Source organism: Pinus tabuliformis, chromosome 2_2, assembly GCF_031772625.1.
Source record: "Pinus tabuliformis cultivar Carrire ecotype Pingquan chromosome 2_2, CPIR1, whole genome shotgun sequence".
In the NCBI taxonomy this organism is placed as follows: Eukaryota; Viridiplantae; Streptophyta; class Pinopsida; order Pinales; family Pinaceae; genus Pinus; species Pinus tabuliformis.
In genome coordinates this window covers 1,068,750,796-1,068,762,454 of record NC_142300.1, presented here as the reverse complement: position 1 = coordinate 1,068,762,454, position 11,659 = coordinate 1,068,750,796, and the positions used below count along the sequence as shown (strand labels likewise).

At 37.2% G+C, this 11,659-nt stretch overlaps 3 protein-coding genes, 1 long non-coding RNA gene and 1 pseudogene across 4 annotated transcripts; 1 reads left to right on the top strand and 4 right to left on the bottom strand.

Annotated features, from left to right (window-relative positions):
• The first annotated feature begins 700 nt into the window (after positions 1 to 700).
• LOC149197087 (phenylalanine aminomutase (L-beta-phenylalanine forming) pseudogene) lies at positions 701 to 1,144 on the top strand (annotated as a pseudogene).
• A 361-nt stretch (positions 1,145 to 1,505) lies between these two features.
• LOC149197086 (protein IQ-DOMAIN 6-like) lies at positions 1,506 to 3,172 on the bottom strand. The gene is made up of 3 exons (XM_089408554.1): positions 3,071 to 3,172; positions 2,298 to 2,555; positions 1,506 to 2,199 (listed from the first exon to the last, which is right to left on the bottom strand). The coding sequence occupies exons 1-3, from the start codon at positions 3,170 to 3,172 to the stop codon at positions 1,963 to 1,965; spliced, it is 597 nt and encodes a 198-aa protein (XP_089264680.1). The 3' UTR covers positions 1,506 to 1,962.
• A 1,042-nt stretch (positions 3,173 to 4,214) lies between these two features.
• On the bottom strand, positions 4,215 to 4,937 carry LOC149197085 (TMV resistance protein N-like). The gene has a single exon (XM_089408553.1). The coding sequence runs from the start codon at positions 4,935 to 4,937 to the stop codon at positions 4,215 to 4,217; it is 723 nt and encodes a 240-aa protein (XP_089264679.1).
• Positions 4,938 to 5,057: 120 nt separating this feature from the next.
• On the bottom strand, positions 5,058 to 6,215 carry LOC149197084 (uncharacterized). The gene is made up of 2 exons (XM_089403846.1): positions 5,892 to 6,215; positions 5,058 to 5,755 (listed from the first exon to the last, which is right to left on the bottom strand). The coding sequence occupies exons 1-2, from the start codon at positions 6,189 to 6,191 to the stop codon at positions 5,405 to 5,407; spliced, it is 651 nt and encodes a 216-aa protein (XP_089259972.1). The 5' UTR covers positions 6,192 to 6,215; the 3' UTR covers positions 5,058 to 5,404.
• Positions 6,216 to 7,629: 1,414 nt separating this feature from the next.
• Positions 7,630 to 11,383, bottom strand: LOC149197083 (uncharacterized). The gene is made up of 2 exons (XR_016254167.1): positions 11,234 to 11,383; positions 7,630 to 7,780 (listed from the first exon to the last, which is right to left on the bottom strand). It is a non-coding gene; the product is annotated as an uncharacterized LOC149197083 (long non-coding RNA).
• Between the last annotated feature and the right edge of the window lie 276 nt (positions 11,384 to 11,659).

The window sequence follows — 11,659 nt, the reverse complement described above, 5'->3', positions numbered from 1 at the left end:
AAACTTTCTTCTGCGATTGAAGATCATCATATGAGGGTCTTATCTTTGGAGCACTGGACGAGCGTATTTTAGCCTTGGCAGACTCTGTAGAGTTCATGTAATTAGGCCTTCCCACACTCATCTCAAAACAACCGACCATACAATCTATAGAGGCTCGTGCATGAAGAATGGTTACCAAAAATCCTCGAAAAGCAGTCTGTATGCGAATGGCAACCCATTCTTCTCTGACAACCTTGAAGTCTTTAGGAGGAACCCTCACAATAGTGGCCACTGCAGCATTATAAGCCCCTACAGTAGCAGATATAACTTCAGATGTCTCCATGTTTGAATTTACCCTCTTATGGAAACTTCCTTCATTTCTCCCCTCGGATTCATGGTCACCAAAAATTTTCCACAGGCCCCATTTTCTGGACTTTACATTGGTGAGCTTTTTCTGTGCATGTTACAGCAAAGTCAATAAGCTTGCTTCCGCTAAATGAATGAACTTAGAACAAGATTCCTACATAACTAATGACTGGAAAAACAATGAAGTAGCACAAAAGACGGGTGAAATGCAATTTCCCAGGTAAGGAAATGCATCTGTTATTAGGGTCCACTGATAACCTAAGATGCACGACTTTGCCATTGAAGACTGAAGAAGCTCTGGATATATTGAAACTAATTTTGGCATCGTACAGTTCCATTTGCGCTTCATATCAACATGACTTCACCATTGAATACTAAAGAAGCTCTGGATATATTGAAACTCATGCTGACATCGCACTTATACGCTCTCTACCAGGCAATAGATCTTCGACAATTGAAACAAATTCTTCTGAAAGTTGTGTTAGAAGTCACCTCAAGCGTTTCAGACGCATGCCATCTTCCTAAATCCATTAAAGAACAACTTATTAAGGTCGCCAGGGGTATTCCAATGTACACATATTTAGAACCCCCTTGCAACCCTTCCCTCGCACTTGTCTCTGCCCTCAAACAAACATTTCTTGACGCCATTCTTGCATTCCACAAGATTGAAATTGTAGAGCAGTTAAAAGAGTTCGAATCCCACCTTCAAGAAGAGATTACAGAAATCGTGCTTTCTTACGCGGAGCGCACTAACAGTCACATGCTGCTCCTATTGCAAAACATTAATCCATGGCTCTAAATTATTTCCTTTGTATGAATTTATCCGGGAGAAACTCAAAACGAAAATGATGACTTCGAGTACAGACCAAACACCCCAAGAGGGCATCCAGAAGGTATTCGATGCAATTGTGGATGGCCGAATCACTGCACCTCTGCTTCAGTGCCTGAGCGGATTCATAAATTGATCATCAAATTTGTGAAGTCTGCACTCAGAAATTTACATGTGCATACAACAAGAGTCATTTGACAATATGAGTGAGTCTACACATCTATTCCAACCAGAATCTCCTCCAAATATCTGTGGAGAAAAGCATGACAGAGCCAGTTTTTTGCAAGTTAAAACATAAAAGCTTTTTAGGTTATCAGAATTATTCCGGCAATTCCACATCACACAGATATTACTATTGTAGTATAAGTGATGGGATTGTCAGAAACTGAAATTTAGCATATCTAGAAACAAAGGGAAAGCAACTGGTAAGAAAAACCGAGATCGTTTCAGACCTATGATAAAGAAGTATCTATATGAGGTATGATCTAGTCCACTGCACAAGGGTCGTGAAAAGCAATATGGCCAGGAAAAGTCTACAGAAAGGGTAGCTGCTTTTCTTCATGAGTAGTCCTGGTTTGGTGTCTGAGCACAAATCAGAACAGGGGCCTGAAGCGTTTGTGCAGGAAATTTTCATGATAAGAGTAAACACGATGATGATTAGGATTTGCTTGTGGTTTCGTATATATCTTAAACTACAGTTGACATATGGTAATCCGACACTCACAGGATTCGGCACTCCGACCTATTGTGTGGGTAGAGTAAGCTACTAAACCATAGTGGCCAGAGTGTTAAAATACCTCATATTCTCGCAGTTTGTTTTGGCGAATTCGATGTTCATCAATCATTTTCTGCACAGCTAAGCCTTCAGTCGACATCCGAACACGGCGAGCTCTTACACGGGCCTGAACTCTAACAAGTGCTTGCATGCACCTCAAGGTAACTGCTGCTTGTTTCCTTACCTGACGACCTCGAAACAATGCTTGTAATCTCACAAACCCTTTCAGCGCTCGCAGTGCCCTCCTGGCCTGTAAAACCCAAACCAAAGCCAATGGATTGAAAATAATCATCTCTCAAAACAACCAACCATACAATCTATAGAGGCTCGTGCATGAAGAATGGTTACCAAAAATCCTCGAAAAGCAGTCTGTATGCGAATGGCGGCCCATTCTTCTCTGACAACCTTGAAGTCTTTAGGAGGAGACCTCACAATAGTGGCCACTGCAGCATCATAAGCCTCTACAGCAGCAGATATAACTTCAGATGTCTCCTCGTTTGAATTTACCCTCTTATGGAAACTTCCTTCATTTCTCCCCTCCGATTCATGGTCACCAGAAATTTTCCACAGGCCCCATTTTCTGGACTTTACATTGGTGAGATTTTTCTGTGCATGTTACAACAAAGTCAATAAGCTTGCTTCTACTAAATGAATGAACTTAGAACAAGATTCCTACATAACTAATGACTGGAAAAACAATGAAGTAGCACAATAGACCGGTGAAATGCAATTTCCCAGGTAAGGAAATGCATCTATTATTAGGGTCCACTGATAACCTAAGATGACGAGCAAGAGTGCAAAAAGTTACATGAGCAGAGTATGCAAAGGCCATGCTGTAAAAAGTTACATGAACAGAGTATGCAAAGGCAGTGCTACAAAAACTTACATGATAGAGTATGCAAAGGCCGTGCATTCCATATATAAAAATTTCCTCTGATCGTTGCTGGCAGTCTGAGTGGCATCTGTTTCTTTTCATATGTATTTTTGCGCGTTGCCAGGGTCGATGTGGTGTTCTGCTTGCGAGGAAACAGTATCGAGGCTTCGATGTGTTCCGTGGCAAAGGCATCTTGCCGCTGCTATTTAGCAGACTTTCTGGTCCTTGAAAATTCTGAAATATATACAGTGTAGGTTTTTAAGCCTGTTCGTGGACTGATTCTTGGCTGTGCAACTCTTACAATCTTTATTTTATCTCCGTGCATTAGAGTGCCCTTGCTAACCGCCATTGCCATGAGCGAGATCTTAGGGTGAACGGCGAGGACGAAAATTCATGAACCGTTTTTTCAGTTCAGTTTTATTTTAGTGTTGGATCAACAATCGAACTTCGTTCAATCGTCAAACACCACAAATCCACGGTAAACAATCCGTTTTTTCAGTTCAGTTTTATTTCAGTTTTGGATCAACAATCGAACTTCGTTCAATCGTCTAACACCACAAATCCGAACTTCGTTCAATCGTCTAACACCACAAATCCACGGTAAACAATAGGACACGGCGACGACTAGGGCAATTCATTTTAAAGGGAAACGCCTTACAGTATAATTATGAAGATAAAATAACAGTGCAAGCAAACTGTTTGGATTTCAAAATTAAAATTATAATGCAAGCAAACTGTTCGGATTTCAAACTATAATAACCAAGAGATCCTAAAATTATAAATATAAAATCACAATGCAAGCAAACTGTTCGGATTTCAAAATTAAGTATTGTAGAAGCACTTTGTTCGAATTCCAAAGATCCTATAATTATAAAGTTAAAATTACAGTGCAAACAAACTGTTCCGATTTCAAAATTAAGTGTTGTAAGAGCACTTTGTTCGAATTCCAAAATTCTGTAGTAAACATTTTTGGATTTTGAAATTGTACGAGGCAGGATTCAAAATTAAAATTTATTGGTCGATAAGATCATTATGGACGTATTATAATGTCTGTTCCAAGTTGAAGTGGAAAGGTGTCTGTGTTTAGATAACCTATTAATGACGTTTTCAAAAAAATCTTAGCCATCAAAAATACATTCTGGCTCCTTCCAAACGTCATGCCCGACGGTAATGTAAAAAATTTCAACGTATTTTACGGGTAAAATGGCCTCTGACGTGCAAAATGTCCGTGAAATTGCAACTCTGGATCCAACCACTCACAATATCCGGTAACCTGAGCCAGGCAAGCCTGCGCTTCATAACGCTCTTGCATCTCTGCAGAACGCTTTTCCTGGGACATGTCGCCGAAAGTAACCAGCTTTTGATATTTCAATGTTTGAGGAAGCACCAGCTCAGCCACTTCTATAGGACACCCTGTTATCGCCAAGCTGCACAAGACCATCAAGCCGTCCTATCTTCCTCAATGCCTTACAAGATGTTAATTCCATGTCTTTGAGTGTTACGGGCAATGCCCCAACCTGCACTAGATCACTGCAACAAGAGATGTCCAGATACCGAAGGTTGGGACAAACACCTTCCGGAAAGGATATCTCCCGTATTTCTGTCTTTAAAAGACATAACTTCTCTAGCTTAACCATCATACCTTTCTCAGCGGAAGAAGAATCCAATTCATTCAACTTCACTCTTTTTCCTCTGGACGATTCTGGTAATAATGCCGTATCTCCTTCTACTCCTTCATCCTCCTTTTTAAATGGAAGTTCCCGTAAAGGACATCGCCATATCCTTAACTTCTTCAGATTGTTCAGCTTCATGACAGCTGGTGGTAAGTATTGTATTCCACATTCACCTATGCTCAACTCTGTCAACTGAGTCAACAGTCCAATGGACTCGGGCAGACACTGCAATTTCTGGCATCCATACAAACACAGTTCCTTCAAACTCTTCAGGTAACCGAACGAAGGTGGAACCACTTCCAGCGAAGGGCTTCTTAACTTCAGGAGTTCCAAATTGCTTAGCCCTGCAATAACACTCGGTAACTCTTTCAAGTTTGTACCCAGCAAAGTCATCCTTTCCAAGCACGGTTGACGTGCAACTTGGGGAAGCAATGGATCCATTTGGAGACAATAGTCCTCCCCACCTATCCATTGAAGGCTGATTATATTTACAAGTGTTTCACTGGAAATGGTCAAACTGGAGCCTATGTTACCAGAAACGAGAAACGGGAAACGGAACGGGAAACGAGAACGGTACGAGAAACGAGGTTTGGAGGTTTCGCATATAAGAAACGAGGAGAGAGAAAAACACCATATTAAAGGTGAACAATATAAACAAAGCATTAATCATAAACCTGTAATGTTTCTGCTCATGAAATTGTAAAAAAACAATTGTAAATACTAATTTAGTTTTAAGAAGGAAGTGATAATTTTGTAGATCAAAAAATTTAGCCATCATTAATTCCAAGAAAATAGAAAACATTGATAAGAATAAGAGATTTGAAATATAAATAATTAAATTTGTTCTTTTGAATATATATGTATCTCTAAAGTCACTTCCAACAATTCATATCAAAATGCAAGTAAACCTAATAATCTAGATTTTGAAGCTCATTTTCTGGAATAGTTGTTGAGCTTGAGCCAATTCCAAAAGAATTATTTTGGTCAGTAGACTTCATGGTATCATCAAGCATGTCTTCAGCATTGTCTTGTAGCACCTCAAGTGGAAGCTCATCATTTTCGTCATCTTGTGAACCACCATAATCCCACATTCTCGTGGGTCCAGTTTTGTATTCTAGTTGTTGTCGAGATAACAAACGTAGATTTGAGTGTACAAACACCAAATCTTGTGCCATTTTTGTGCCTAGGCGATTCCTCTTCGTTGAATGGATGAAAGCATATTCACTCCAATTTCTTTCACATGCAGAGGAACTAGTCACCTGTATAATAAAATTAAAATTATGTTAGTCATAGTCAATCAATAAATATTATAAGATAAATAATCCAAAATGAGCTTTAGAATTAATTGTTTAAACAATAAATCAATACATTAAAGGTATTTGTTATCAAGAATACCTGTGAAAGCAAACGGATAGCCAAACGATGAAGCAAGGGGGTCCCTGTACCATATTGTATCCAGAAGTCGATGGGTCCAAGTTGTTGTCTGTTGTATGCACAATCTTCATTTGCAAAGTGGTCTTCTGATCTCAAATACTTTCCTAGCTCAAACCGTAAAGCAGTGCGATCCTGACGATCGTAACACCTACTTATAAAAGTGTTCCAGTTTTGCATAACCTCTACATCTGACGATGGTTTCTTATGAAACCATTTAGGATTGAGTAAAAATGCAATTGAATGAAGAGGGCTATGAAGCATTTTCCACCTTGTCAGACTAAGTTCCCACACTTCATTTCTGGTGTCTTTTTCAATCCTAGAATTTTCATCTTCCATTATGTCATGAATCTTCTCTCTCATTTGATCCATGCTCTCAAAGACATCCCCTAAGCATGGTTGATCACTATCAAATATGCGAAGGGTGGAAACAATAGGTGTAATAAGGGTGACAATATCCTCCACTCTCCTCCAAAAATTCTCTGAAGAAAGACCAATAATGATGTCCTCAACTTTTAGGCCATCCCCAGTATGAGAACCCTTCCACCTTTGCCAATCCATTGATACCACCATCTCTCTCAAAGATTGATGCATTTTAATAAGGCGTTGAAGCATAATGAAAGCAGATGCAAACCTAGTCTCGGCACATCGAAGAAGCTGAAGTTTTGCATATTTCCTATAAATTGCTATGGATGCTGCATGATTAATAATAAAGTGTTGTAGCATCTTTGCTTCAGTTATAGTTTTATCAACCCATGCAATGTTATTAATATCTTTCAGGAGCAAATTCAAGCAATGCACAGAGCAAGGAGTCCAAAAAATTGTTGGATATTCATCCTCAATCAACCCACCAGCAAGGATATTGTTTGAGGCACTATCTGTAACAATTTGGACCACGTTTTCTCTACCAACCTCCTCTATTGCCTCTTTGAGGAGACCCGTTAGATATGGACCATCTTTTGTCTTTCCTGTAGTATCATAGGATTTTAAAAACAAAACTCCTTTTGGGCTCGAAACCAAAATATTGATAAGGGGACGATGGTTAACATATGTCCAACCATCTGAGACAATGGAGACCCCAGATTCCTTCCAACTATCTCTAATGTCTTGAAGTCTAGCTTCAACCCGAGCCCTCTCTTCAGATAACACGGTTGTCCTCATCTTTTCATAACTAGGAGGCTTGTAACCTTTAGGAGCATTGCTAACTAGATCCCTTACCATTTCTTTCCAATAAGGAGACCTACAAACATTAAAAGATATGCCATTTGCAAAAAAAAATCGTCCAATGGATGCATCGAGATTTCCCCTTCCTTTTACATCCCATAAGTTTTGAAGGTGAGAAACAGAAACTTGATGTTGAGAATAAGAGTGTGGACCACCAATTGTCAATCCACTAGGATTGTTGTTAGCTTGAACTAAACCTTCAACAATATGTCTAAGCTTTTCAAGTTCATTAAATTGCTTAATTAGAGAAGCTTTTTTCTGTTTTAGGTACACTGTCACATAACGCTGATTGTTCTTTTTTCCCCATTCCAAGTAAATGCCATCGAACTCTTCCTACATTCCCCGTTTTTTGTTTTTTACAATAAGGGCACAACCAAACCTTTGAACCAGATGATCCACTTGATCCTCCACTATAAGATTGAGTGCATTTCACATCTGCCCATAACCTTGCCTCAAAGACTTTTTTTGCTTTTTGATATTCTTTGCTTTGGATTTTTTTGGATGCCTCTATGGAAGATTTCTGTTGGGAAAGGGGCGGTCTACTTTGTGACATTGGTGAACTTTCTTCCATTGCAATGAGAAATGAGTGAAATAAAAATAAATGATTCTCCTCTGCAACCAATTTTAATCTGCACAATTTATATTTGAAAATTAGTTATAGAAAATAAAATTAAAAAATTGACACCTAATTAGAAAAATATAATTAACTAAAAATTTGAAGAGAAAATCAAAGAAAATTTTGGAAAACTTAAACAAAATAAAATTATTTATCTTTTTTCAAATTTTCAAACATCTAAATCACCTTACTTCGAGCATTGGAGGGACTAGCTCGAGAGAAAAGGACTAGCTCCTGATCTCATTCATTTTACAAAATCCCATGATACATGGCTTCAGTGATATTTTAATAGCTTATAACTACTTGTTCCATAACTCACTCTCTCTCTCTAAATATATGTGTGTGTGGGGCTATGCACTAGCAATAATTAGGTATGTTGATTGGTAACATTGAGTTTTCCTATTGATTTTTCCTTTTTACTCAAATACGAGTTGGATATTATATTAAAATAATAGATATTATATAATTTCAAAGTAAAATTCCTAATAATAATTCTCATCACTTTATTTAATTATATTTATTTTAAGTTTTCCAAATTAAAAATCTATTTACAAAACTTCTAAATCTTCACAACATTTGTGAAAATTTTACAAATATAAAATACCATTAAAAAAAACGTAATTGGAAAAAATCTCTAACCTAGTGGAATTTTAAGCATAGCCAAAAAAGTGTTGGGGCAAAATGGTCAACAATAGCCCACAATCTTATAAATAAATTATTTGGTAATTGTGACTATTGATCTTTACTAACTATGATTGATTGAGCTGCTTAGAGTAAGCTTTCACGATTTTGGTCTTCCACTTAATGGATGCAATCTACAGTTTTTTCATTAACTTCTCACTCAGTTACAAAGAATGAATCTGCCATAGTAAGGTTTGATAATTTTGGTTAATTTTCACTGCCTTGCGATTAACGGATCACAATGCAATCCATATTTTGCTTTATATTTTATTTATTGTAAATATAGTAATATTTTTCCCAAAAATTGTGAAAAGACATATTCAGTGACACTTCCAAACAACAATAACAGAATTTTTTACATCTAATATACAAGTAAAAATAAATATGAAACATCACACAAATCCCAATCTTAAAAAAAAAACTATCATAGAAAATTTACTTCATAATCAAAATTCCCCGTCAAATTTATATCAGTTATGGAGAAGTTCACTTGCAATCCTGTTCCGACTTAGATTTCTACGATTTTATTTCTATTTGTTTTCTATCTCCCGGATAGCTTCTCCATTTTCCTATGTAAAGTCAGATTTGTTGACAATTTCCCATCAACTCCATACCTATTTACATCCTCAGCATTTCGGATTATCTCTGTACATGCTGGAATCTTTGAAGCTTATCTTGTAATTTCCTAAACAAACGTTAGTCTTTAGCCTCCTTGATGAATTATAAAGAAAAATTCGTGTTATTTGCATGCTTTTATGTGTGAAACTATGTTTGATCTCCAAGTTGAAGGGTTCATTGAAATAATTCATTCTTGTAAAAATGAATTACATTTCGCAGATTCTCCTGCCAAAAGAGCAACCTTAATACCTTCCATTCTTCTTCAACTGTAATATAATGCTCTTCCAGAGGATCTGTCTCTTATATTTCACTTAAATTGGAAAAAATTTAAGCAGTTTTTTTTTTCAATGTATTGAACCTTCAAGCATTTTATCTAATTTATATAAATAAATTCGATTCTATAGAAATTTATGTGATTTTTCGGATCTTTTTGCATTTCGGTTTACAGAAAACCAATTGAGGAATGTTAACGATTAAATTTTCCAAGAAATTTCTCTGTATCAAGTTTCATTTTAACAGATGTTCTTTTGCATTTTAATTGTGAAGCAGCAGATTGACAATGTCAGGTGCTGCACTAAGGCATCCCTCTTTTGTTGTCTTAAAAACCAAAGATTCAAACATGTCCTTCATGTTGATTATGTCAAGTGACAAATCATCTACAGTATCAACAAGCCTACCAAAACCCTTCGACATCTAACTAGATGTTATTAGACCCTCCTTGGCAACTTATTTCAATAGAGCCAAGATATGTGGCTATGCACTTCTTCGTTCCATGGATAAAATTAAAGCCCTGTTTACAACTTCATGATGAAAGAAAGGAACATTCAAGTCTTTTATACAACGACAACCATTTTCTTTATCACCACTCTCAACATACTCATTCAACAAGTCACTTATCTTCTTTTTTACTTAACTGGCACTAGTTTCGTTGGCTCTGTGGAGAGAGAAGTTGAAATCTCGTTGAGCTCATGAAGACATGTCCCCATTAAACTGCAGGATCAGAATTTGTGCCATAAGTGAACGATGACACAAGCCAACAATTCACTTTTGTGCGCTGGCATATAACATCATATTTTAGGTACAATTGTTGGGCATTCTTCAGTGGTAATGCTAGACCATGTAATGCATTGAATGCTACTTCAAATACTACGGTACAAAACCTTAATCCACAAAAGTACTTCAACAACTGGCATAAATCTGTTGGCTTACCTCCTTTGGGGTATATAATGTTGCGATGGTGGGTGCCAAATAAACAAATGAACATAATCTACACTTCCAAATAAACAACGCAACTCCATAACACTGGGTATCGAATTAAAATGATATCACTCATTGTATTATGAAGTTGCTCCATATATCGCTCCATATAATCCATAACCAAATAAACAATATTATAACAGTGCTTCCAAATAAGGGTTGTCCATGCTTGTCAGTATTGTTCTCGAGAAGGTTGCGTCCAAAACGTTTTACACTATTTCTGAATTCGAGGCGGATTTCTTCTATCTATATTTACACACAAAATCGACTTTCAACGCCAAAAGTGGCTTTGGAACAAATATAGATTTTGTATCCAATTCAAAAGAGACTCTTATCAGTATTTCGCCCAATACCTTTATATCCTAAAATCAAATGAGGAGCCATGCGATACAATTTCGTTTCAATATATGCTTGAAATATGAATGATCTTTTCTCGAGATCCTTCAAAAACTATGCGAATCTTAAGGAGGATTCCAGAAAGGATTTAGAGGCGGGGTATGATGTGGAAATGGTAGGCATTAACGAAGAAAAAAACCTAGGACATAGCCCCACACAAGGTAGAAATGGTAGGACTGTCAAGGAAGCTGCAAGCTTCACATGAAGAAAGCAAAACCATCCACAATGCGAAAACCATAAAGAATTTGAGAGACACGATGGATAAAGATGTGGAAGCAGTATTAAAAAAATCTAAGTTGATTAAAGGGAAGCTTGAAGCTCTTGATAAGGCCAATATTGCAAGCAGGAGACTACCAGGCTCAGACCTAATGCTCTTGGAGTTTTTTTTCGTTTGTTCCCTGTTTCCCGGATATTGCCAAGCTCGGTACACAAAGGTAAATGTATTGCAACTATTTTTAACATCAGGCATGACATCTAATTAAAAAAACCAGAGATTGAAGTTCTTACGCAGTACCTTTTGACAATAGAATTGACAATGCTGTTGAAGATAACTCAACGGGGGCCTGAAGCTGCTTGGCTCTGATCTGTGCCTTGCTTGTGCCTGGCTTGCATCTGAGTAATGATGGGTTCGCTGGTCTTCTACTTAAATCCTTGACAACTGGTGTTTTTCTTTGACAGCTCTCTCTGTTCTCTCAAAAATACAGCAGTTTTTTCTTCAGCTGTCGCTCACAATAAACTGGAGTGCTTAGGCTTAATTTCTAGAAAACTAATAGTCCACTGCACCATACTAACAGTGAACTGCGAATTAAACTCGATTCAACCTCTGTATCCAAAAAACTAACAATCAATTGCTAATTAAACTCCATTTAACGGAAGGTTTGAAAAAATTACATTTAACCCGAGTTCGAAAAAATAAATTTAACTGAAGTCTATCTGGAAA